Source organism: Pomacea canaliculata, linkage group LG7, assembly GCF_003073045.1.
Source record: "Pomacea canaliculata isolate SZHN2017 linkage group LG7, ASM307304v1, whole genome shotgun sequence".
Taxonomy (NCBI): domain Eukaryota; kingdom Metazoa; phylum Mollusca; class Gastropoda; order Architaenioglossa; family Ampullariidae; genus Pomacea; species Pomacea canaliculata.
The window spans coordinates 15,604,155-15,630,504 of record NC_037596.1 but is presented as its reverse complement, the minus strand read 5'-3'; the positions used below and the strand labels follow the sequence as shown (position 1 = coordinate 15,630,504).

General features: G+C 39.1%; 2 protein-coding genes across 8 annotated transcripts in view; one reads left to right on the top strand and one right to left on the bottom strand.

Annotated features, from left to right (window-relative positions):
• The window catches only part of LOC112568397, a 46,877-nt gene extending 26,592 nt beyond the window's left edge, over positions 1 to 20,285 (bottom strand). For 3 of the 5 annotated variants that reach the window (XM_025245694.1, XM_025245695.1, XM_025245696.1), the window contains exon 1: positions 20,189 to 20,285. The gene's annotated coding sequence lies outside the window, so the exon portion shown is untranslated. Of the gene's footprint in view, positions 1 to 11,238; positions 11,403 to 20,188 lie in introns of all 5 variants that reach the window. The other 2 variants (XR_003100087.1, XR_003100086.1) reach the window with 2 other exon arrangements.
• Positions 511 to 26,296, top strand: LOC112568399. 3 transcript variants are annotated; one of them, XM_025245700.1, is made up of 7 exons: positions 511 to 690; positions 21,765 to 21,863; positions 22,256 to 22,369; positions 22,759 to 22,959; positions 24,095 to 24,208; positions 24,438 to 24,620; positions 25,119 to 26,296. In XM_025245700.1, the coding sequence occupies exons 2-7, from the start codon at positions 21,782 to 21,784 to the stop codon at positions 25,211 to 25,213; spliced, it is 789 nt and encodes a 262-aa protein (XP_025101485.1). In that variant the 5' UTR covers positions 511 to 690; positions 21,765 to 21,781; the 3' UTR covers positions 25,214 to 26,296. The 3 variants fall into 3 exon arrangements, with proteins under 3 accessions (XP_025101485.1, XP_025101483.1, XP_025101482.1); XM_025245698.1 differs by lacking the exon at positions 511 to 690 and adding an exon at positions 9,534 to 9,680; XM_025245697.1 differs by lacking the exon at positions 511 to 690 and adding an exon at positions 19,203 to 19,689.
• Positions 26,297 to 26,350: the final 54 nt, after the last annotated feature.

Below are 26,350 nucleotides of genomic sequence, written 5' to 3'. Positions count from 1 at the left end.
GGTGTAGCAAGATAGGACCTCTCCTCAAGATCAGAAGTTCCCTCAAGGTGTTGTAAGGACAGAACCGAGCTCTCAGCGAGAACCAATGGTCTGTGCATACTACAAAATTAAAGTTAACAGTAGAGAAACACGTAAAACTTTTAGTTTCAAATAATTACAGCTTGCAAAGAAATATGTATAGTGGGACTATTTTTCTTTGATATCACTGCGCGAGTTGGTGTTTGATCGTCTGCTAAGGAGTAACTACAAGTCAAATTTAAATAAAAATAACATGAAAAAAGCTAAACACATACAACTCACGCTTTATTTTTGGTTTTGATAAAAAAATACCACGAAAATGTCTGCTAATCCATTCAGCAACACTACAAAACACAGCGTCTGCATACCTCGAGGAACTTCTGATCTTGAGGAGAGGTCCTATCTTGCTACACCGGCAACCTCAATCCGCGCGCGCACCCTACGACAGGCCAGCCAAGTGTGGAGAACAAACACCACAACCAGGAAACTGATTACTCAACCTGCAGCAGTCACCCACATAAAAGCCGAGGCAAGGGACCGTAGCAGTGCAGATAGCGTACAGCGGGTCTTGTCTCCACATCTCACTCCGGGCGCTGGACCTGTACTGAGCATCGTCACCTGGGAGCAGCCGGGTAGCTGTCGTGGCATAGACTTCGGAGGAGCGATTGCATAGTAAGACTTTGTCTTTCTTTATAGAAGTAGAAGAAGAGTGGAGGGGGGACGGTCTAGTCCCACCCATTTATGTACGCTAAGCTCCATTCTAAAGTATTGTGAACATTTCTCTTTCAAGGCTTTAACTGGGTGTGTCTGTGAAGAATGCTTCGTGAATTTTAAACATTACGAGCCACATGTACTTCCAGACGCGATTGTTTATTCAAACATTACGATTGTTTACTGGAATATTGCGAGTGTTTGTGGATTGGGGATGGTGGTGTTGGTGTTTGTGTGTGAAACGAAAATAAGAGTTGGAAGTACGAAAACACAAGCAAAGAACTGAGCGATACTATGATAGACCTGTGTGTCTGAGTGTAAGAGATAAAATGGATAGTAAAGACACAAAGACATGAAAAGAGATGACAGTCGTTATCGTCAGAGCCATCAGAATCGGAATCTTCATCTCTCACAACACGTTGTCGTCACTTTTACTGCCTTACCGTTCCTGATCCAGGAAATCCAGCGATTGTAGATCATGGGAGTTACTGTTTGTGATGTCTGCTATAGCGTCCTGTAGCCTGTTGTTTGACCTCACATGTGTCCCACCACTCTTACCGTCGCATTGACTCTGTGCAGTTGGTAAACTCTAGGGGGTCGCTCTATTTCCACCCCGATAAAACGTCAACCAAGCATGGCATCAGAGCAGGTGCTATAAATACGGGGAATCCCATATCTGCCGACCGTTCAACTGCCGTGGCTCTAGTTTTTCTTTTAAAAGTAGATCATTTCACCAATCAAATTTTCTGTCAGCGTGCACGCTAACACATAGGCGTTTTCCGATTATACAGTCGGATGCAGGCAAAGGGTTAAAGGTAAAGATGTCTCCTGACCCTTTACGTCGTTTGGAAGTGATGTGTTAGAGACCCTTCATCTCTCGTAGCCAGCTTCGGGTGAGGAAGATGGGGACATTTGTCAATCAGTTTTGACATTTGTCTCCTGATTTAACGCCTGTCTTAGAAATGATTGTGCGCTGACAATGCTTTAAACCAGGGTGGACCTATCAACGCATTCTTTAAAAAGCGAACAAGAGAGTACGGAAGAACATGACGAAGATTATGATGAAAATGAAGATGGAGATGTAGACGTAGAGGGTTACGTCGTTATAACTAAGACGTGTTACTTTTCAGTATACATGTATTGTAAGTATACTTTTTCTGTAATACTTCTCTGTGTAAGAGTTGATGAAAACACACATTTCAATCGACGAGGTTCCGTTATAAGGGTCTGGGACAGCCAACCATCACTGTATTTATTGAAAGCTAAAGACATATACAGCGTGTAGGTCTGAATACGCATTATCTCTTGATAATCAAATATTCTGTCATTAGAACATAACAACAGGCTATCCGTGTACACTGTATGCTAAAAAGACCCACTCTTACATAATAAAAATAAATAAAAGTAAAAAAACGATACAATTTGACTAATTAAGCGTAATACACCCATTAAACCGAAACAAATTCAATAATTAGGTAAGCTTAATATTCTCGACTATGAGTCACATTAGTAAGTAAAAAACTAAAAATCGTCAGATATTGAACCCCAGTAGTGTCGCCGTTGTAAACAATAATACTGTTGTTGATTCTGAACTCAGCTGCAGTGTTTCCTGTAAATAAGTGCGGAACTTCTTCCGACTTAGGCAAGGAAAAAAAAGGCGAGTCTGATTTGGGGTCCCATAAATCTTAGCAATCCACACCAACCAGCCCCTTCTTCAACCACCAACACCGTTCCTCTCCCCACCTTTTTTCGCCCCTTCTCCAACAGTGGTTATCTGGTTACTCGCCCTCGAGTAATAATAATGATTACTCTGTAATACATGTACCGAGCAACTAGCATGGTGGTCGACTTACAGGCAGAGAAAAGATATCCTGCTCATGTCATTCTATCAATTTTTTATTAACATTATTCATCTCCGAAAAACAGAAGCCAATATGAGCCACTCTTTGCACGTCTCGCCCTATTTACTACCAAGTTGACCTCATGGGGTTTTGCGGGGTCAAGGTGACAGGCTTATCGCCTACTTTGACACAAACCCACTCAGCAGGTTGACACATTATTCACCTGTCAGATTTTAGCGTCCTACCTTCGACCGCACTAACAGAACTGATCGTCTACCTGTCTGTCTAATCATTTACTAGCCGGAAAGTAAGCTGGTTAGGTTCTTTTCTTTTACTCATTACTTTGAGGTTGAAGTATTTATCTACTGTCCTCTTTTAGGTTTTCGTACATCTATAATTTTTTCTATCCTTTATTAAGTCAAACGTCTGCAGTAACGCTTTCGATGCACAAATCATTATATTTACCTAGGACATAAATCTGCTCGGCTGTCTAGTAGTGTGGTTTTTCTCGTCAGAAAAAAAAAATCAATTTACGTTGAACAAATGTACTTAAAGTACGATAATATATGCCCTCTTGAGGGCAACAAAAGGTTAAGCCATAATTGTTCAGTCCAAGGAGCGGTCCTAGTTCACTGTTGCACAGCTTAATGTCCTCTAGAGGCTGAGTAATGATCCCAAAAGTCTGAACAACCGTACAAAAGGAATGCACATTGGTACGAGACAAAATGAGATTCGTACATCCGATTGCTGTGATAAGTTACAACTGCTGAAATGACAGGTATTAGTCGTCTTCCAACAGTTTTATCGCTAGAATAGTGCTGTCAGTACTACAATCATGCTTTAACTTAATTATCGCTATCGAGTGTCGTAAACTCTGGAGTAGAAGCACGTGGAGATGGTAGAGGTTATGATTTCCGCCGACCTGGCCTATCACACTCTCGATACCTCCACCAAATCACGCCGACATTTACCGCGTGCACCTATACTAAATTGCTTATTTACACTTTTAATCAATTCGTCGAGCCCCCACCATGCATCAACCCAATAAACAACTCAAGGCAATCTAGTATATTAAAGAAATGTATTAATCATGGATAGGATGATACAAACCATAAAATGATAAAGGGAATGCAAAGAACTGGCAAGTTTGCAAATGATCTAGTTCCCTATCTTGGCTAGTTATATAGGTTGTCCCGTTAACACTAATTATGCTCCTTAACCCTAATCCAGATATCTAGTGAGCCAATCTGATCTTAACTACCACGCTCACAACACTGCACAATCACTCATTTCGTACAATAGACACACACGTGCCACTTAGCTTCACCCAAGCATTGCTGTGTGGAGTGTTAGTCTCTGATGGACACACAACTGTCACTTGCTTTATCGCACAATGGCTTTTCGCTGTGTGGAGGACCCTGTCTACGCGCCGTAGAAAATATGATGTTCACTGACCTTGTTCTTCTGAAGTCCGGCTCCTCGACGAGACATGTGGGATGTCGAAGGCTGGGACGAATTCACATAGAAAAGGAAGGGAAGAGAGCGAGAGAGAGAGAGCTGTCTAACCCTAGTGCCGACGTGCTAATAGGGTTTGGGACAAGGTGAGAGTTGAGATGGGGGTCTCCAAGCAGAGCGTAATGCATGGGAAAGGGGAGGCGGAAACTAATCGTAGATTTACTTGATATTACTTCTAACACTAGACTCGCACAGAGAGCATTCACCACACACACACACTGTCGTGCGTAGGACTTCTCCTTAATAAGGCATGACACTTCCGGCGATTTTCTATTAATAGGCGGCTCTTAGCTACGTGTCTAACTCTATAAGAGTGACTCGTGGTGGGCTCAAGCAGTCAAAGTTTTGGATTGTTATCATCACGAGTAAATAAGCCTGTGTAGGTCCACCCGGCAGTATCACTCACTTGTGACTTCAGCAGGCAGGGTTCACATTTCGTCTCGGGACACTCTCTGTATTTGGAAGCTTATTTGCACCACTGTGTTTTTAAGGTTTTCTCCCATTCCTTCCATAGTTCGAAACCGCCGCAAGGTTGAAACACTTTTCTACTGAGTAAACCAACCAGCGGAAGGTGTACAAACCAAGTATTGGACAATGCGACGGTCAAGTGGCCCTTCTACAAACCCATAGATTAAGAGGTCGCACACCTTCTGACTGTCCCTATCTTTTTTTAAAGTGTTGAAAGATGCTAACACACAGACAGCCCACCACTCGCCTACATGTATGCCAGCGATCATATAAAAAAAGTCGTTGACGTCAGAGCTCGGTAATTTGGCCATCAAGCAAATCGTTCAGCGAGAGAGAAGTGTGACCACGAACGTAGATCCCCTGGACAGTTGGCAGACGATTTTTTTCACTTACCTTCTAGAACAAGGCTCCATACCAGTAAACTTCCAGTTTATTCACATTTTCGATTAACTACTAAAACGAGGCATTAAACGACATAGCTTCTGGTTTATTTATCGCGACGCCCTCCATCTGTCGGTCAGTTTAACAGCGTGTCCACCCGTCTCGTGAATAGAGCAGAATTGCTAAACCCACACTATAGCTCTAACCCTACTCTTTCGTGACAATTTCATTTTGACAAATTAAGCGTAATACATCCATGGAACCAAAAAAAAATTTAATAATTAATGAAGTTAAATATGTACTACCATGAGTAACCATCAACATGTCTTACGGCCCTCACTTGCCCCTTCTCTGTAGCTGGTTATCTGGTTGCTGCAAATGGACCCTTTAGTAATAAGGTTTTCTTGTAATACATGTACTGAGAAACTAGCATGGTGGTCGACTTCCAAACTGAGGAAAATGCGTTGTTAACATGATTTTATGAAAACTGTATTTTCCCCTGACACTATCTTTTAAAAACAGCAGCAATGCGCGCTCCTAATAGCACGACTGCGCGCTAACTACTACCGAGCTTACCTACTGGTATAATGGGCCGTTCGGGGTCACATGACCTCCTGCAATGTGACTCAGAGCCAACTATGTATCTATAACATTTAAGGTTCGATATTTCACGGCATAACAGAATTGATCGTCTACCTGTCTGCCTAGTCATTTACTAGCCGGAAAGAGAGCTGGGTAGGTTATTTTCTTTTACTGGTTACATTCAGGTTTAGGTATATATATATATGTTTGATACGAATCGATGTTTACATTCATCTATAATGTTGACTATGCTTTATTGGCTCAAACGTCTGCAGTAGCGTTTTTGGTATGTAAATATCATTATGTTTATCTAGCACATAAATCTGCTCGGCTGTCGGGGGGTGTGGTCTTTCTCATCAGAAAAAAAATTGCACGTTGAACAAATGTAGGTGGAGTATGTTAATATAACTGTTTAACATTTCAAGCCCCTTTTAAAGTTTTAAAGTTTTTAAAATTTTCAAGCCACTTCACTTGTTTAAAGTCAGATATTCTCATAATTGGAGCCTGTCTGTCCCAACTACTTTCCTTACACTATAGTGGCATACACGTTTATAAAGGAGCTTTGTCGGTTAAAATATGTAATCTCAACAGATCTTACCCAGAAAAGTATTAAAATAAAAGTTTATTTACGATCCATACACGTCACAAGCCATATACTAAAAAATAACACGTGTTGTCTTAGTTCTATTTGTAATTACTTTCTTAGTTCGGACAACCTGCTTTAACCACTCAGATATCAACTTCCACTTAGTCTGCATGTAAGAGACGAAAAAAAGAGCTCGTGACCCCCATCAGGTGTACTAACATATGAGTGAATTCTCGTGTCAGTGGGTTTGGTCGTTAAGTTTATGACATGTGTTGTCCTAGCATTTGACAACATCATCGTCTCCGCCAATTATGTGGCTAAATATAACTTAAATTTAAAGACCTAAAATTATTGCATCAATGGTTATTATTGCATCAACAACAAAGAAATATTGTCTTACAATCACCATCCCCACCACCTCATGTCTTGTAACTGTCTTTTTTTGCTTATCATGTACGCTGCTTACGGGACAAAAGTATAAAACATCGGAGAGTTTAGTTTCATTCTAAACTAGATGACGAGAGATAGCTAAGTTGTCAGATAACAAGTTTATTTCAACTAATAGGAAAATAATCGATATGTTACACTGAGCACATATCTTGTTTGACTCCTACGGGAATGTTCCTTCTACTAGCTTGTACACACAGATGGACATAAGTGGTACTGCAAAGCATGTCTGTATGGTGTATCGTATTTTTGTGTATCGGTGCACCTGTACGGGAGACTTTTTTCTTCTCAAAGCGAGCTCAAACTGACGATGTTGGCGTGAGGTTTCACTCGAGACTACAATCGCTGCTGTCACACCGCTCCCTGACACCAAGTTATAACCCTACAAAGATCAGGAGAATGAAACGAAACTAACAGGATCTGGAGAAGGAAGAAGGAGACTGAAGAGGAGAAGGTTTCGACATCCACTACCAGAAACAACCATGTACAATGTGAGCTCCCTTCAAAATAAACAGGAGGAACTCTCTGCAGTTATTTAATTTGACGAGGACTACCGACATTGTGACCTCTTCTGTCTTTAGTGGCATGACTAACAGATAAGGTTACATACGAACTAGAAGGATACACTGCGATTCGATTTGACAGAAATGCACAAGCAACTAATAAGCATCTGAGGGGAGGCTTGTGTATGCTTGTAATTGAGAAATGGCCCACAAACTACACAGTACAGAAACAGAATAGTACTCCTCACTAGGAGACACTGACAGGGTCTTTAAGGTCACACTATTTACCTCGCCCTGTGTTACTAACCTATGTACCCGGTCCACACTTTAACCTCACAGCTGAGCACATCGCGGACACATACAATGGAGCAAATGCAAAAACATTTAAGACTGAATACAAGAACAAAGAACAAAAGCGACTTAGAGAGGCTTTTTTATTTCAAAAGTTATAAATTATTTATACATATATTTAATGATTAAATTTGGCAGAAAATCCGCAAAGAAGCGCAGACCCTCAAACCTGTTTTCCCATTTATCTCTTCTAAAACCCCGCGAGACAGGGAAGCCAGGAGAGGTCAGCCACAAAGTGGCGAGGATTACTAGAGCCTTCATAGTCTTCTAGCGAGGTCACAGGTCGAGCTGTGTTCCTTTGTTTAGAGATAACACGATAGGTGAGCAGATTCTTCAATTACGACTCTTGTTTGCGATATATGATTTTAATATCTGAGGTGCGAATTTCCTAGCGCGAGTTGTGAAAACAGACATTTTTCAAGGCTAGCTCTCATGTAGTCGAATGGCTTGACTAATTTAAATAAGAGCAACTGTGACCAGGTGAGCAGAAACACCAGATCCCTCTGCTCTCCTTTTCGTCAGGCCTGATTGTTTACACGACGGATGTATGAAATATCAAAGTCGGTAGCGATACTCTAAAATCTACGTCCACCCATTAACAATAATTTAAGTTTAGAACTCAGTCAAGGTAACAGCACTGAAACTTTTAGACAGCGGGTAGACACACTTCACCTCCGTATCTTTATAGGTAAACGTCGTCTTCTTAGTCGTTTGGTAGGGATGCGTCAGACAACTTCTCTAAGGGGACAATGTACCACCTCCTCACCTTCGCTGCCGTATGTTTCCTTAAACCCGAAGGATTTTGCTACTCATCTCAACTATATTAACTAAGACGGTCGCTATTCTCCAAAGTATCCACCTTGTGTGTCTCTCACCTCGGACCTCAATGCTCCACCACTCGAGAATCCTGTGCGTGTGTGTGTGTCTATATTTTTGCTCTGTGCTGATGGTGGGTGTGTGCGGGTGGGTGTGCGTGTGTTGGGTGGGTGTGGTGGCGGTATGTGTGTGGTGGGTGTGTGTGTTGTTGTGCGTGTGTGGGTGTGGTGGGATGTGTGTGTGGTGGATGGGTGTGTGTGGTGTGTGTGTGGTGGGGGTGGGTGGGTGTGATGTGGGTGTCCTGTAATCCATCTGTAAGCAGGTGTCATCGTTAGGATTCCACCCTCTACGACCTTAACAGAACTTATCATATTACTCAATTTCTTTCCCAGAAGCTCACACTCGCATTTTCCTCTATAGCACGGTTTGGAAGGAGTTTCTACACGTTTATACATTCAATCACATAGCTATGATAAGTTCATTTATCTTTTGAAAAGGCATGTCCAATCATTACCCAACATTTTCTGCATTATAGATATCTTCATCCTTCATCAATAAAAATGTTGTTAAAAATTAAATCTGTAAAAGTTCAAACAAAAATCAATGTAAAATTTATGTTCAAAATGGTAAACCGTTTTACCTATATCACATTAACTTACATTAACTTACAGTGCAGTAGAGAGACATAGCTGATTTCACAAACTGAAGCATAAATTTTCAACAAAATAAACACTGCTAAGTGGGCTAAGTAATGTAACAAGAACTTTAGGAAAGATTTTTTGTTGTGCAGTGAATATGCATCAATTTGTCTGTTTATCAACAAAACTGTCAGACTGGAAAAAAAAAAACACTTTCTCCAATCTCCACCAAAGCCATATAGGCTAACGTGTATAATTTTTTGAAAGTTTTAAATCACGTAAGGACTGTCTTTTGTTGCCTGCCTCACACCCCGTTACCACACACAGCAGGAAGCATTTTCCAGGTGACAGCTGTGGATCTCAGCAAACTTGCTTTCAGCCAACTACACCCCCATCCAGCAACATTCTGGCAGCTGGCGGTCGTATTTAAATACTCATATCTGTCTTCTCAGACATGAAAATTTCAAGGACGAACGGTTTTCACGCTTTCCTTACGGAAGAGGGGTAAGAAAACAGGGGAGCTCTACCCCCATTCCCAATATACATACTCTATCCGCAACAATTGAACCTGCCGCGAGTAGCAGACGGCTGACGGATTTTTAACTCGCTGCCGTGGCTAAAAATAAGCTCAGTGGAAGTTTGAGGCGTATATTTAGCTGTTGTCTATGCCGGTGAACTGATAGTAGCCACAGTGTTCATACGAACCTCACTCTACACCTGAGCAGCTTCAGGCGGACCCAAACATAGGAAGCCACCCTGGGGCACCTGAGTTAGCTGTTGTTGGACGACTACATTGCGATACTTTACAACGATCCGAAATACAGTAAGATATTTTTTAATTTTTGCAGGGACATGAGCGAGGAGGTTGGGGTGGGGGTGGGGTGGCAATAGACAATGTGCCAGCATCTTTTCGGACTGAAATAGTGTTTTTACGCAATTTAACTGTGTCAGCTGTTGTGGATCTGGTTCACGACAACTGTATGTTGTTGCGGGAGGGGGAGGAAATTGTGTTTTACGCCGTGCCAGCAACTAAGGCAATATTACGGCAAGCAGCCAGCCCTGTAAACAGAGTGAAGAACATCGTGCCCGAGACGAGAAATGAACTCTGGGCAGCCAAACTTCACTGTATTGGTGACAGGCGCTAACCGTTGCGCCACCGGACCGCTCCTGTATGTTGGGGAACAAATTCATTCGCGCATAAAATGCTGGCGAGTTGTTATAGTGTGGTGTGACCATGGCGAGACTATTGTTGCCCGTGTTTGGTATTTGTTGAATATTAGCTGTATATTGTTGAAGATAGCCGGGACGTCCCTCTGTAAAACAATTGTTTAAATTTATTGGTAGATTGCGCATGTCGTGTTTGTGTGGTGTGACATGTATTGCGTTCGAAAATTGTTTTTTTTTTAAATTGTTTTATCTAATGTGATCAGTTCAAACAAGCCTTTCATAATAACCCATTGATTGCCAAGAGAAACTATATAATCTGTGTAAACTCTTATCGATGGAAACTTAACTCAACTCTACTTTAAAGACAGCGGAGGATTCACTTAGCTTGGACTGTCGAGGTCGCTGACGTCAAGCTTCCGAAGTCTTTCCCTTCAATAAGACTTTTACAACAACAACAAAATCAGCGGTTAAACTAAGAAAAAATCTTAAACATATATATATACTCAGATTTCGAAGACAGACACCCAAAAAAACTGCAAGTATACAGTTGGCAAAAAAACCCCCCAAAAAAACCAACAACAAACACCTAAAAATAAACACTAAAAGGGAGGAGTGACACCGGGGGACACCGCACCTGCACACAATACGTGGTAGCTTGGGGAAGCAAGTCTATCAACTTTTTCACCGAGTTTCACTGTAACTCGCCCTCTGACCCTGTGAGGACACCCGCCCCACTCGTGTCCGTCAGGTACACACCCGGGCCCCGGTGACCCTCAGCAGAAGCCAAAGTCGAGCAGCCACTTGGTCACGTGTGCGCTTGCTCACAGGTTTGAACGCTGGCAGCTCCAATAGAAAGCTTGGTCCCACCCTGGAGCACACCTGGGTCACGGGTCCATGCGATGAAAATGCTTTAATACAAGGTGGACCAATTAATACGTTCTTTAAAAAGTGAACAAGAGAGTACGAAAGAAGTTGTCGAAGATTAAGATGAAAATGAAGACGCAGACGAAGACGTAGAGAATGAGACTTTCTATACTGATTACTTAAGACAGACTGAGTACAAAGATACAGAAAGTTTTACTATGCGAATTGATCCTTCGATGACAGCTATGCGGCTGTGTAGCAGGATGAATCGTTGACTAATATGACCCGTTGAAGCGAGCTCTGCGCACGCGTAGCTACCATTTCCTGCGCATGCGCTGTCCGATACTCACGTTTCGTCAGGTAAAAAGCAGGATGAACAGTTGAGCAATATGACCCGTTGAAGCGAGCTTGTTGTAGGGGAAGGACCGTTGTTGAAGCGACTCCTTATGGTCTGTCCATAGACACAGGGTCTTGTTGTGCTACTGAATGGGTGTTTTCTGCGGAACGTGTGTCTCTGTGGATTAACAGACATTTTCGTACATTTGTCTCAGCGAGAAACTACGTTTCCTACAGTAATAGAAAGCTAAGTGTACAGTGATAGGAAGCCACGTTGTGCATACACTGCATGGATCTTCTAGTGTTGCTGAATGGATTAGCAGACATGTTCGTGGTAATTTTTTCTCAAAACCAATAATAAAGCGTGAGTTGTAGATGTGTTTAGCTTTTTCGTGTTATTTATATTTAAATTTGACTTGTAGTTATTGTTGTCAACCTGTCACTACAAGGGGGCGCGAAGGTGGTCCTTTTTTAAAAGTTTCTTATACCGGTATTAGTGAAATTAGTTTACATTGTGTAACCGAGTGATGAGGGGGCTCAAACTCCAAATCTCTTCTCCCTATTCAAGTACACTGTCTCGGCATGCAGTGACTTCTCACTTCCAAAACTCAAGACACAATCCCCCTCTCAACAATTAAGCTTGTAATCTCCCTCCTCTCGCCTTTTGCCCTCTCTCTCCCCCAATCTCTCATCGCTGACTCCCCTCTCCCTCTCCAGTCACACCTCACACCCTTTCGCCCTCGCACGTGCTCAGTAGTAGTACTCTAGGTCCCTGACAGAAGGCCTTGACCAGACAGTGCTGCTAATGGCATATTTATCGGACATATTTGAGAAGCTGAACAGGGCGGGAACCGATGGTCAGCGCGCACAACACCCACGTGACTACACCGCGTGCAGGCTTTCGCGTCACTGCGGACAGGGTGGGGAGGGGCCGTGAACAGCGAACCTCAGTTTTGTACAAGCCGCAGACTCAGACGACACGTGGTGTAGCATGTACATGACGTCAGGCGTCGCTACAGTCAGCGAAAAAAGGCCGTGACCTCCCCTCCCCATCGTCAACCGGGTAAAAATAGCCTGGAATATTTCACTCGTCTGTAAACCTCTCTATTATTGTGCGTCCCCAGCACTCTGAGAAACAGAGAGACAGGAACATGGCTGTAACGGAGCACTAGCATATCAGCCAACAGACATATTGTAGTGATTACGTCGTTATAATTGTTGTATCATTATAGTATGTGTAAGGTCTTAGGTAAACGATCATAAGAGTTTGTGTTATACCAGCACATGGGCAAATAATCGTCTCAATGGATTATGTCGGTAAATTAAGGACCTCTTTTTCTTTTTTGCACTAGCATATCAGCCAACAGACATATTGTAGTGATTACGTCGTTATAATTGAGAAGTACTCACTCACTCAACCATAGCAGAAGATAAATCGAAAACCCACACTATCGAGGTGATGAAAGGTTGGAACTGGTCGACGATGATAAGCATCGGCTCTGCACTCAGTTCATTAATTGGAAACTCACACGCATTCTGCTCAAGCCCAAGAACTAATGAAAGGCAAGGAAGGTTATAAATGTGTATGAAGCAATCAACAGAATATTTTACCTTAACATTAACAGAAGGATAAATGTTTTTTTCCTGTGTTGGAGCCAGATGTATTCTTACGTGCAGTTCACTGACGCAGCCGTTGGAAAATCTACAAAGAAACTGTTGGCTTGTAAATATATTCACTAGTTTTCCATATGATGCAATGCTATGTGTCCCAATTTAATTAGTCCAATAATGTGTATGCTGGGAAACGTTTATAATATCGATACACACACTCTGACATAAGCATATCACGTAAAAACAAACGACGAGTAGACTTTCTGTTGTTGTCGTCCCGATTCGAAGTTTCTAGGTCGAAGGCAAATTCATCTACCATCTCTAGAAAGACATGACGATGAAATCTGAACTTTTAATACACTTCTATGTCGTCGTATATATCTATCAATCGCAAAATACTTATTTATTTGAAGATTCACCGTTAATATCGTATTCACACCTAACCTCTACAACAATGTCAGCCAATGTGGCGTCAGTGCGCACTATCTCTAAACTAGGTTCGCATGCGTCGGGGCATATGATGGGCGGGCGGCCGTACAGGAGCGAAACGTGATTGGCGAATCTCTTTTCCGCTCACGCCTTTCCTTCCCCCCACCCCATTAATCTCCGTCTGTTAGTTGGTCGCTGCAGACGCGCCGTCAAGTAGTGCGGTTTCCCTGTAATAAAAGTACTGAGAAACTAAACTAGTGGTTGACTTACAAACTGAGGAAAGGTGCCTGCTAAAGTTGCCTGCTAAAGTCATTCTATTTTTCCCTAACATTATTCATCTTATAAAAACAGCAGGGCAGGCCATGTGCATCATTTCCCCACTAAACTACTGCGCCCGAACTACTCTCGATGTGACCTCATGGTGTAATCGGTCTTGCGGGATCACTACTTCCTGATAGGTCACCAAAGCCGTCTGTAAAGGTTAAGGTTCGACAGTCGAAGTGCTTACAGAACTGTTCACCTACCTGTGTGCCTAATCATTTACTAGCCGGAAAGAAAGCTCGGTAGGTTCTTTTCTTTTACTCATTACATTGAGGTTCAACTATAATTCTACGATACCGTTTGAGCTTTTCATACATTTATAGTTTTGACTATTCTTTATTAGTTCTAACGTCTGCAGTAACGTTTTCGATGTAACAATCATTATGTTTACCTAGCACATTAATCTTCTTCGCTGTCCGCTGGTGTGTGTTTTTTTTTTTTTTTTTTTTTTGTCGTCAGAAAAACAAAACAAAACAGTAAACGTTGAACAAATGTACGTGGTGTAGGATAATATAATTGTATAACACCATAACATATCAAGCCACTTCTCTTGTTTAAACTCGGATATTCTCGTGATTGGTGCCTGTCTGTCCCAACTACTTTGTACTATAAAGACACGAACGTTTAAAAAGGATTTTTATCGGTTAAAATATGTGATCTAACCAGATCTTAAGCAGATAAATATTACAACAGAAATGTATTTACAATGCATACACGGCACAAGCCATGTATTGACAAATAACCCTCGGGATGTCTAAAATCTGCATGTAATTACTTTCTCAGTTCGGACACCCTGCTGTAACTATTATGATATTAACTTCCACTCAGTTTGCTTGTGAGAGACGAAGACAGAGCCTCTGACCCCCATCAGGTGTACTAACATGTGAGTGAATTCTCTTCTCTGTGGGTTTTGTTGTTAAGTTCATGACATTTTTTTGTCGTAGCATTTGTCAAAATAATCGTCTCAGCCAATTATGTCGCTAAATAATTTTAATTTAAAGACCTAAAATTATTTCATTAACGGTCTTATCAAAACGGATTACGTCTTTACAACAAAGACATATTGTCTCGCCATCACTATCCCCACCACCTCATGTGTTGTAACTGTCTTTCGCTTATCATGCACACTGCTTACGTGACAAATGTATAAAACATCGGAGGATTTCGTTTCTTTCTAAATATGATGACAAGAGATAGCTTAGTTTTCAGATAACACGCTTTATTTTAAACAATAGGAAAACAATAGATATGTTAAACATTATATATTAAACATATCTTGATTAATTCCTACGGGTAATTAGCTTCTACCAGCTTGTACTTTGATGGATATAAGTGGTACTGCAATGCATCTGTTTGTAGTATCATATTACTGTGTGTAAGTGCACCTGTATGAGAGACTTTCAGTCTTCTCAAAGTCGATCGGCAAAAAATGATGACGTAGCCGTTGGCTCCCACTCTAGACCATCTACTATAGCTGCTGAAGAAGGTCGCATAAGCCCCCTGACGTGAATTTAAGTGACATCCCAGCCTGCAAGAACTCTTGGGTCCCTCATGGGACCTCTTCGGGAAGAAAGTTGGGTCCCTCTCGGGTTTTGGAGGCGGGACCCTAAGGGGACCTCTTAGGGAATTCCACGGGTTCCCATGTTTTCCCACGAAAGACCCACCCACCTTCCCACCGATCACCCATGAGAAGTCGTGTTTTCCATCAAACTCCCAACTCCCACTCCCCTCTTGCTGCATCCCTCACCCTTTCTCACTTTTACTTACACTGGTACACAGGCTTGCACACCATGAAGAAAACATTCAACAGCTTTTCAAAATCTCGTTTCCTCACAACCCATAAATAGATAGGCAAGAGATATCATTAAACAATTTTATTATTTACAACAAAAAACTATTTTAACAGTTTACATTATTTAAAGCATTAAAGTTGTTTTGAACATAAGCATTCATCCAATTATTTACATAAAAATTACAGTCAATAATTTTTACCCCATGAAAGTTATTTTTGAAATAATTATTTATAACATAAAGTCAAACAATTTACATAAAAGATAGAAAAATATGACACCAAAAATCGATCCATGAGTGGTGGAATCCCTGTAGAAGAAAAGAAAAAAGTTACAATGTATTTACACATTTTGATTTTTTGCTGTGTAAGTAGAACTAACCTCTCACATAGATGAAAGCTTAACTCTTTCTTTATGCACTCAACACAGGTGGCCGCTCACTTGTTATGCAGTATTCACATTGGGCTGATGCATTGTTGTAATTTGTTTAGGCCTATACAGCTCGTGGTTTAAAAGAAAAACTTAATAAATAAGATAGTTTAGGCCTTTATGAATACAATTATCTCCCTTACATGATGAAGGACGTATGTTTGAACGAAAAGTCTCGCCGATATTCTATACTGGTGTCCAGACCACTTAATCCCCAGACACTTAATCCCCAACGCTTCAACCTTAAAATGAAATTTTAACTATAAAAATTATGAAGCCAGCGAAAAATTTAATTGCAATTCAAATAATTATTTTCATATAAACATCACAACAAGTTTTACAATTAAAATACTTTAACTAATGTTGTAGATGTTCAAATGACGTTGAAGTTAATAGCATGATTTAAATATTATTAATGTATTTCAATATTTATTTTAATTGTAAAACTTATTGTGATGTTTATATGAAGATAATTATTTGAATTTCAATTAAATTTTTCGCCGGCTTCATAATTTTTATAGTTAAAATTTCATTTTAAGGATGAAGCGTTGGGGATGAAGTGTCTGGGGATTAAGTGACTGGGAACCTTCTACACTACCTGTCCTTTTCGATGGTACACATTGTGAACATCATGCATCTGAAACGTCGAATAACAAAAGAAAGAACATCCCAGAGGATATTCCTGCTTCAGATGAAGGAGAATTTGGCCACGAATGGTGCAAAAATGGTTTTCATCTGCTCCCGAATTTTTTGTTTGAAATGTGTAAAAAAAAAAACATTTTCCAAACTTCACATAATATACCTAATTTTGGTTGGATTATCATAAAAGTGAGTTCACAAGCAAGATTACGGTAAAATTGTTCCACTTCTACACATTTTGATCTGTCATAATCAATTTAAATTGCTGTTCTATCTTGTTTAGTTATTTTTTAATAATTTTTTGAAAAAGGGTAAATTCATGCGTACAGGGGGGTTTGACCGCCTTTAGCCTTGTGTAAAGAAAGAGTTAAAGCTTTCATAAATCTACTAATTACTAGTGAGATTACAAGAACTTGAACAAGAGTGGAATAAAAGATTTTTAAACGGTAATGTCTTGATGGCCATTTGTGTGTATAAGAAGTTTTGGATAATATCTGAAAGTAACCAATTAATCTTTAGTACAAAAAGTAAAGTAAATAGGCCTACTGAATAAATCCACGAAGAATAAAACAATGCTCACATTAATAATTTTAACTTGACAAACTCATTTTGTAATTCCACTCACCATTAGATGGCATCACCCTTCGAATCATTCCTCAATCCATGTCTCTTGGACTGCAGCTGTGCACAAATAGAAATTGTAAGGTAGACTTAAATGCTATTGTACACAATAATAAATTTGTAAATGTAGAGAAAATAATACTTAGATTCACTATTTTTTAAAATTGTTCGGAAACTTTGTCCTTTTAAGTTCATATTGACGTACACCTCAAAGAAATCAAAACCAAACAAAAACTACGCACCAATTAATATACTTCTCAGCTGAAGTGACTGGAAACTTTTCCCCTTTGGTTCCACTGAGCCAACTCTGAAGATAGCAGCCGTTTTAAAATTCTCCGTGCACGAGAGGTGCTGAACCTGTTAAAAAAAATCTGTAGTTGTTTCCACCATGTAAAATACTACAATACAAATGCAAAATAAATTAATTCACTGGATTGGGTAAGTTTAAGATATAATGCTGAACCTACTCCACTGATGAGGATCAATGGTTGCATGATGAATATAGCTACAAACCAGACCCAGTCTCTTAAATAAACCCTAGTGGGACTTCAGAGAAAAATAATGGCATTAAGTGACTCAAATCACCAAGTTAATTAAGAGTTTAATCAAAGCTATTCTTTATGAAAGTAAAACAATTTTAGTGGTCATAGTTAATAGACACACAGACTGCTCATTTTGACACCATGAAAAGCAAGTGACAGAATTATTTTATAAATAATAAATCTATGCATATAAAATACTACATTATTTTGTACTTCATAAAATGTGTATTATTTGTTAATACAAATATTACACTGACCACACATCTTGTCAGGAGAGTTAACCTGTAAGCCGATGCTATGCCTGCCTGTTTGTTAAATGGTTTATCAAGACTGTAAAGCATAACATACATATTAACTGATATATTAGCTAAAGTAAAGGTAACATTTAAAAAAGGTGTCTAGTACTAACACATTATACTTAAATGACATACCACTTTTGTTCTAATTCCTTTCTTCATCAGCTCCTCTTTCCCCATATTTTGAAGAAGCAGGGTGACCTGATTCAGTTTGTGAACTACATTCTGTAGTGTTTTGCTCTGCTCATCAACTTTGCTGAGAACTCTGTTCAAAAATGTATTTGAAATCAAAATATTACTTTTAGTCTTAAAAGTAATGACAAAACAAACTATGGATGCAGGTCTATTGACATTTTTTTAATTAACAGAAAATGTTTAGATGGATTAATAAGGATGTGCATGTACACCATTAAAAACACAAAACCGTGTGCTTGTATAGTGATCCTCATGAATCATAGAGGGAGACAAAATAAACTTACTGGTAAATTCCACTGAAGCCAGACCTACAGTCAGTGTGGATCTGCAATTAAAGATTGTTATATAATTAGTTCTTTTTGTAATCATTGTACAAAAATATAAATGAATAAAAATGGCATGCGCAGAGACATTTTAAAGAGAAAAAAAATATATGTGATCAGATAAGTGATTGTTAGATAAAAAATGACAGACTTTGACAAAGTTCATTGCATAGCTTTGGAATTTCATACATTTTGTTTTAATTTCAAAGTGTATAAGTACAAATAATGCAAAAATTCTCTTCTTTTGCTTTGCAATAATTTTCCAAAATTTTTAGTTGTTCAGAAAGCAATGTGATTGTCTTGTTGCTTTCCCCTAGAATGCAACCAAGACGTTTGGTAATCGCAGCACCACTGTTATTGAGAAAGCAGACGACGAATTTCAAGCATGACTCAATGAGTTCATGTCATAGGATTTCAACTTCGAAGTTAATCATCAATGATACGAGAGATTGTGTGTGTGTGTAGTGTGCTTTACCTCTTGACTAGTTGATTTGAACCATTCATGCACTGTCATCTTGCTTCCGCCAATCGTATTCGCGCTCAACATTTCATTTCTGTAATTAGTAAATACGTGCAATTAGTAGGCAAGAGATACGATTAAACAATTGATTATTTACAACAAGAAAGGATATGGTTAAACCATTTAAATTATTTACAGCACATATAGAAGACAGCGTCATGTAAAAGCGAGTTGCCAGTGGATGTATGTGTGAGACTGCCGGGTACAACACGTGAAACATTTCACAAAAAGCACTACAATACTTATATATGATCATAAATTATTCATGACTATCCACTGTTATAAAGTATATTTGTTTTAATGGCATCTTTCACTTAACTTTATTAAGACTTACTTCAGAAATCGGCGGTGTTTCACTTGAAGATGGACGTACAGTTCAAAATGTCCGCGTGCAGGTCAAAGTAAAACCCGCCGATGTGACCTTCCTATGACCCGTACACGCGGCGAGGGGTTTGGAAAACAGCGGGTGGAAGGATGCGACACGATCACGTGGCTACCAAATCGAGAGCGGCTGAAGAAAAAAAGCGCGATGGACGCGTCCGTTTAGGATCGAATTACACGCTTCCCATCCCAAAGTCTCACTTCCCTATCGGGGCCGTTCAAATGCCCAAAGCCCTTGCACGCTGGGATATTCCGATAAAGATTGGGAAAGGAAAACAAAACTGACAGGATCTAGAGAAGGGATAAGAAACAGACTGAAGAGGAGAAGTGTCGACATGTACCACTAGCCATCACCATGCCTTTCTCGGGTGAGGAAGATGTTTTATTGACAGGCTAGTCGGCAGTGCCTGTGCTCTCTACCCCCCCCCCCCAACCCCACCATTCTCCGGGTAGGACTGGTAATTCGCACAACGTGTACTCCCACTTTCCCTCGCACGGCGATACCATTCCATTTCCGCAAGAGGGAAAAATCGACCTTTAACACGTAGTGTTACAATTTTGGAACACAAATATTTTATATTAGTACATTTACGGTCAGCAAGACTTTTTATTCTGAAATCAATTCGCAATGATTTGATAGTCTTAGTATTGATTGGTAAATTTTAAGAAATATAGGTTTTGTTTACTGGTAGTAAGGTCAAATGAAAGATTGTCGCTGTATGCGACTGAGAATTCACTGATCCGGAAGTAGGTCAACACGTTAGAAATTAACAAAAAATAAGTTATTTACACGATATAAACAAACATAAAGTACCAAACAAACACATATGTTAATAGAATATGCATTATAATTTAAATATTACTTACTGTTTGTTTATTTTCAGTTGTTTGAGTACAAATCCATGTTGAGTCTAATAACCGGGAAACCACTGTAACATGGCGCTTGATCACATAACCTTTGCCCACTGTCAAACGTAACGAAAGACCTCATTGGTTGACTTTTTTCAGCTATTACAGCTGTGAAAGCTGTTAAAGGGAAGTAATCTATAGTGGAACAACTCCTAAAGATTTAAGTACTTGCCTCCCTTATGTGCTCATTCATTCATATAGCGATGTGTTCTATAATCCTACCCTGAGGTAGTACATATCTGGGCGACCCAGCAAAGCGGCACTGTACCGGGTGGGTGAAATTGAACCACGCTGACAAAGAGCTAGCGAATTGATTGTAACTGCAGACAGAAGAATAATATGAGTTTTGAATTAGATGACACAGATTTGGAAGTTTTTGTTGGAATTCTTCTGCTGAGCAACTACAATTCTTTAGTTCATTAGCGTTTGTATTGGAACCCTTAAGAAGACGTTCATCATTCTTTCGTGTCACACCACATGGCTTGGAACCACTTCATGGAGATAAAGGCATGTATTCACCTGGAAGACAACGATAACACCATTTCAAATAACAAACTGTACAAAGTTCGTCCTCTCATCGATACGCTGAATATACATACGCCTGCAACAGTTTGGTATATTTAGTGAACATCTGGGCATTGATGAAGAGATGGCGCCTTATTATGGCTACAGGCCAACTATAGTCCAGTGTTTCGTTCACAGAAGTGGGGGTGGACACTGTCGATAGCATCAACATGGAATTTCGTCAACATATTGTTGTTAACTTACCTCAGTACTCAGAACATCATGCACCATCAACATCTTGGCCGTCTAGTAAACTAGTCAGTAATGTGAGGTTTGAAGGTGACAGTCATCATTTTGTTTCATTTTAAAAGGAAGGAAGATGCAGGTTGTATAAGAAAAGTGCTCGTCTGATTTGCTCAATGTGAAAAGTCCCTCTTCATCTAAACTGTAAACAGCAGTATCGTAGTCCCCGAACTTTTGAACATTACACAATCTATACGGGAACATTTTTCAGTAAAATTTTCTTTTGAACTGCACAAAATTTTTAAGATATTATTAATAATTGGACAAGAATATTGTGACTATTCCTCTTATTCCGCTCTTCAATAACATTGTAGGACAACATAAAGTCCACCAGAAAGATATTGTACCTTGCTTTACGGGCATATATCTCTGGACTGTTTGCAGATGTATACTAGCCGAAGTTGTTTGCAGAGATGACTGGCTGCAGTTAATGGAAAGGAGCTCGATTTTAAAAATGTGTCCCTCAAATTTAGTCAGGTGTCATGATTCATTCTCCTTTTATACTTAGATGTCAGGTTATTTTAAGACTATAGATGCTGATATCTGTTGAGATTGCATAGCAGAATCCACTTTTCATATCAATCTTATACAGTGTGTTTCTCTGGTCCCTTCTTTTTGTTTTGTTTTTTTTATTTTTTTTTTTTTGGAATTTTTTTTTCTTTGGATGTGTTAGTTAAATCCCCTTCTAAAAATACTAATTTCATTATAATTTATTATCTGCTTGCAGTTGTTCCAAGTTTGGCAATGTTCAAACAGCCTCTTCTTGTCCTTGTCAACATGTCTGTTCCTTACTTCTTGCCTATGCTGCTACAGCTAGCGGCAACAGGTAAGTGTATGTTATGCTCACCTGTCTATAACAGACAATACCTTTAGTATTTAAGGATACCCTTGAATTGTTTACAGCTTTCTATGGAAATTATTCATAGAAGAACAATCCCTAAATGTACCAACAGTTTCTTCCCGTAAAAAGTCATTTATTTACGCTAAGACTAACCCTTTGTTTACTGTACTGGCGAAAAACACCGTCCGCGGCTGGTCGGTATGGCAAGTACATGACACCACGAGACAAAAAAGTATTTTGCGATGCGATCATACCTGATTCTTCATTTGAATGCATGTCTTTTGCTAACTGCCGTTTTATTTGTTTTTAATTCGTTTTTATCATCCTTATTATTAAAGCTGTGAACACTTGAAAATTAATACACGTTTTTGTTGCAGAAACAAGATGCTATTTAGAAAGTCAAGAGAAGTTAATGTGTAAATTTCCACAAGATGTTAACAAGACACATCTTGATTTCGCTGTCTATTTCTATTCCAAAAATGGTGGAGAAGGTTTGATTAATTTATCATCCCTTTAAATTGCTTGAGGTCCTTTCCAAAAACTACACATCATTACATGCATTTAAAAAAATTCACGCATTTGTTTCTCTCGTGCGTTATATTTCCAAAGACAGTGCATATCACCACTTGTTTATTTAAACTGTTAAGAAAAAGTGCACAAAACCTGCAATAATGAAGGAGTAGCAAAATGTTGCTTGAAAAAAACCTTACTTTATTAGGATTCATGAGTAAAAGTTAGTTTAAATAGACCTAAAAAAAACTTTTATGATAATTATCGCATGTGTGTTTGCATGTAGTCGTCACAAAAAATAACGATACAGTATCTGCATTTAAAATTGAGAAGAAATTAATTATTGGTTTTCTTCCAACAAACTGTACAGAAAAGCTGGTGGATTGTGGATGGATCGATTTGAACTTTCACTGTATCAGACAGGAGGGTTTTGAGTGCCAGACACCGGTGTCTGACACGGTTGTGGTCAGTATGCCTAGCAGCTTTGCAGACAAAAAAGGATCTTACAAATGCATACCTCATGGGGATGGTCACGACACAGCCAGGCAATGCCGGTATCCTATGGCGGAAGGTAAGTGCTATTATTTCTTTCTTGGTGTGTTTATGAAACCAATCGCAAGTCCTTACAGACTCATCCTGCAACGGCAACGGAGAAATAGCCGATACGATAAAATATTCGCCTCTTGCTTGGCAGAAAGGGTTGCTTGGAAATACGAAGAAAGTACTCAAACAACTTTACTCTCAAGCAGCTGACCAAAACAATGACTGTAATGTGTGAATGTTACATTTTTCTCTACGGAATTTTAAACTATTTTCTCTAGCCAAGCAATATATCCATAGTCTTGGGATCCAAATTTCTTTATTGCTAAATTCAGTATCTCTAGCGCTCTTGGCTAAACTACATTTGACATCTTTCTCACATTATTTACCCCCATGCCATTTTTTGGGGGTGATTTGTACTTGATAATGTATTGTTTCTGTTTTGGACTGGATTTGTTAGGCTGTTCTTGTCGTGATAAAGTACACGGTGGTAGCAGAACCAAAACAAAACAAACCAAAACAAAACAAAACAAAACAAAACAAAACAAAACAAAACAAAACAAAACAAAAAAAAAGCAAAAAAAAAAAAAAAACAAACGGACAAAACAATTATGAATATGATGCTATTGAGATATTTAAGACTTTTTTCTTTGAATGGTTTTCATGCCATATACATGAAGATGCATGGAAAGATTATATTGTTTTATTGTAAAAATAAACAAAGATCAGTTTTTGACGAGGAATCAACAAAGCTAAGAACCTTGTATGTTGTTATTCACGATAATAAGCTACTTAGACATTTGATTGCTCATCAAATCATTTTTATTGTCATCCAAACTATAATTGCCTACTTCAGACATTTACTGTAAAATCCTAAGTATGGATCTAAAAGCAGATGAAACTAAATTTTTAAGAATTTTAGGCACAAAAACATTTTTCAAGAAAGAAATAACAATGATTAAACGGTTATCTTCTTGACATTTAGGTTCGGTATAGGACTTTGATTTGAAAATGCAAGAAAAATGTTGAATACTTCAAAGAACATATACGTAAAATACAATTTCTTATGTATTATGCATATCATAAAGACATTTACTAAAAAATTACATCTTATATTTCGCCTCAAAATATAATTCTATAGCATGTATTACTATACTGGTTTTCAGATGAGGGAAAGTTTGCGGCTTGTGAGGCAAACACTGCATTACACAGTCTTTCCGTGGCTGTGATTTGTACTTTTTCCTTCCAAGTTGACAGTTTCAAAGTCCTTCGGAATAATAGTAAGTTTGAAGATTTCTTTACAAAGACATCATTTAATTAAAAAAGCAGCTTTTTGCTTCTTGTTCATCAACGTGTTAATAAATGTGGGTGAGTGCAAAACTGTTGTCATATATGGAAACAAGCAGTTGTGGTTAAATCTACTAATTGCATACCTTTTTATTTTTGTAGTTACTTTTAGTTAATAGCAGTAATGTGCAAGACTAAATGACTCCATTTATTCGTTTTCAGATGCGGTGGCTGAGTACACCAAATCGTCGTGTCACCATTCGTGTCATTACATGCCCTCCAATAATACAGATGTGTTTTCTATAAGTTTGAATGTGTCCACGCACCCTAATGACGAGTTCATCTGCCTACCAAGTGCTCCCTTCATTTCAATCAAAACATGCAACATAACTACAACACTACAAGGTAACAGGCTTCTTTAAAAATAATTCTTTTAGAAATACACGCAAAAGAGAAAACCTCATTCCAAAGAAAAACTGTTTATCTGTATATGATAAAATTACCGTGTATAAAAGTTTATTATCGGCTAAAATAAATCAATTATTAACAAAACCTTATTTGAATAATAATAAATATTTACTTTTGTGTGTGTGTGTGTGCATTTACTGTCAATGGTCAGTCCGATATACATATATAATCATTAGTCATTGAAACGTTGACAAAGTGTTAAAACAATCTGTATAATTTTTAACATGAGAAACGGTCAAGACAAAACAAAAAATCATGAATTATAGTGCATTTATAATCCGACTCACCGGTTTGTTAGGGATTTCAGACTCTTCATATGGCTTTTTGCTGGATCAAACCAGGTAAAATTGTTTTACGCATTTTCATCTCTACGTACTATCAATATTTGACAATGTAAAAAAATTAAAATAACTATGTATTTGTTTTTATCCAAAGGTTCCCATGCGTGTGCCGTTGTTGTGAGTCTACCTGTTGTCGTGTCGCTGGCCCTTCTGTCAACGATAATCTATTTTGGACCACACTTCTACTAGCCTCGTGATGTTTAGTTACTGGGCAGCAAAACAATGGAACTCTCAGCCTTTCCATATTAACTGTTATGTTGTAGTCGTTGGTGTGAGGTCGGCCGCACGTCTGTGATCCTGTCCATCTTCATCATTCTATCACGTGCTTGAGTGAACGTGGCTGAGGCAAGCCTGAGTACCTGGAATGTTCGGTGCAAGAGAGCGCATGCGTGACTAGTAGATGCTGGATGTTCCGAAATGACTTTGCAATTTGTATATAAGCGGTTACAGCAGTTAGAGGGGAATGAAACAATAGAGATAGAGAGAGATGCTGAAGCTACTGAGTGCGTGAGTCGCTGAGGTCGAGTGTGTGAAGTGATTGTCGCTGATTGTTCCCTGGGTGTGTCGCCGATTTGTCAGCTTGAGTGAAATTGGACACTGTTTGATACAAGAAAACTATGCTTTGTTTGAATAATTCGACTGCACAGATTCAGTTTCTTGGAGAAGTTGGCCCTTGACGTAGGACCCTGCAACGAGCGATTGACGATATAGGCGCCAGAGACTGCATTGTCATCCACCACCTGATCACAATCTTTTAAATGTGCTCTCAAACCCACCTCTTCTTTAAACACTACTCCTAACACCAGTCTAAACAATGTTTGTCCTTTTGCACACCCAACCCCCCTTTGCACCTCTTGCTACTTCTCTGATCGTCTTCCATATGCAAAATCACGAAACTCTCAGTCCTGTCTATCTGGCTCCTTATTTGCGTTTTATGTATGTATTTTTATTTATCATCAGTACTAATGTTCATTCTTCCGTAGTTAATATGTTTGTTTTTCTATGCCTTGTATGTTGCCAACGTCCCATTCTTGTTCTTATATGAAAGAACAACGGAAATAATGCAATTTATAATTTTCTACAGTTTGCTACAGGGCTTCCAAAGAGGATTAGGAAGATATCGTTTATAAAGTTTTAATGTGTAATGATGTCTTTCTGCTGTGTACATAAAGAAAAGTCCGCAGATGGAATAGGGTTTATTTATAAGTAAAAGTGAAAATTAAATAAACATGTTGTTGTATTAAAAATTACAGACTGCTGCATTGAAATAAAAAGTGATGTTAAAAAAATGTGTCGAGTTTGTAAAAGTACGTTGGTTATCTTTGT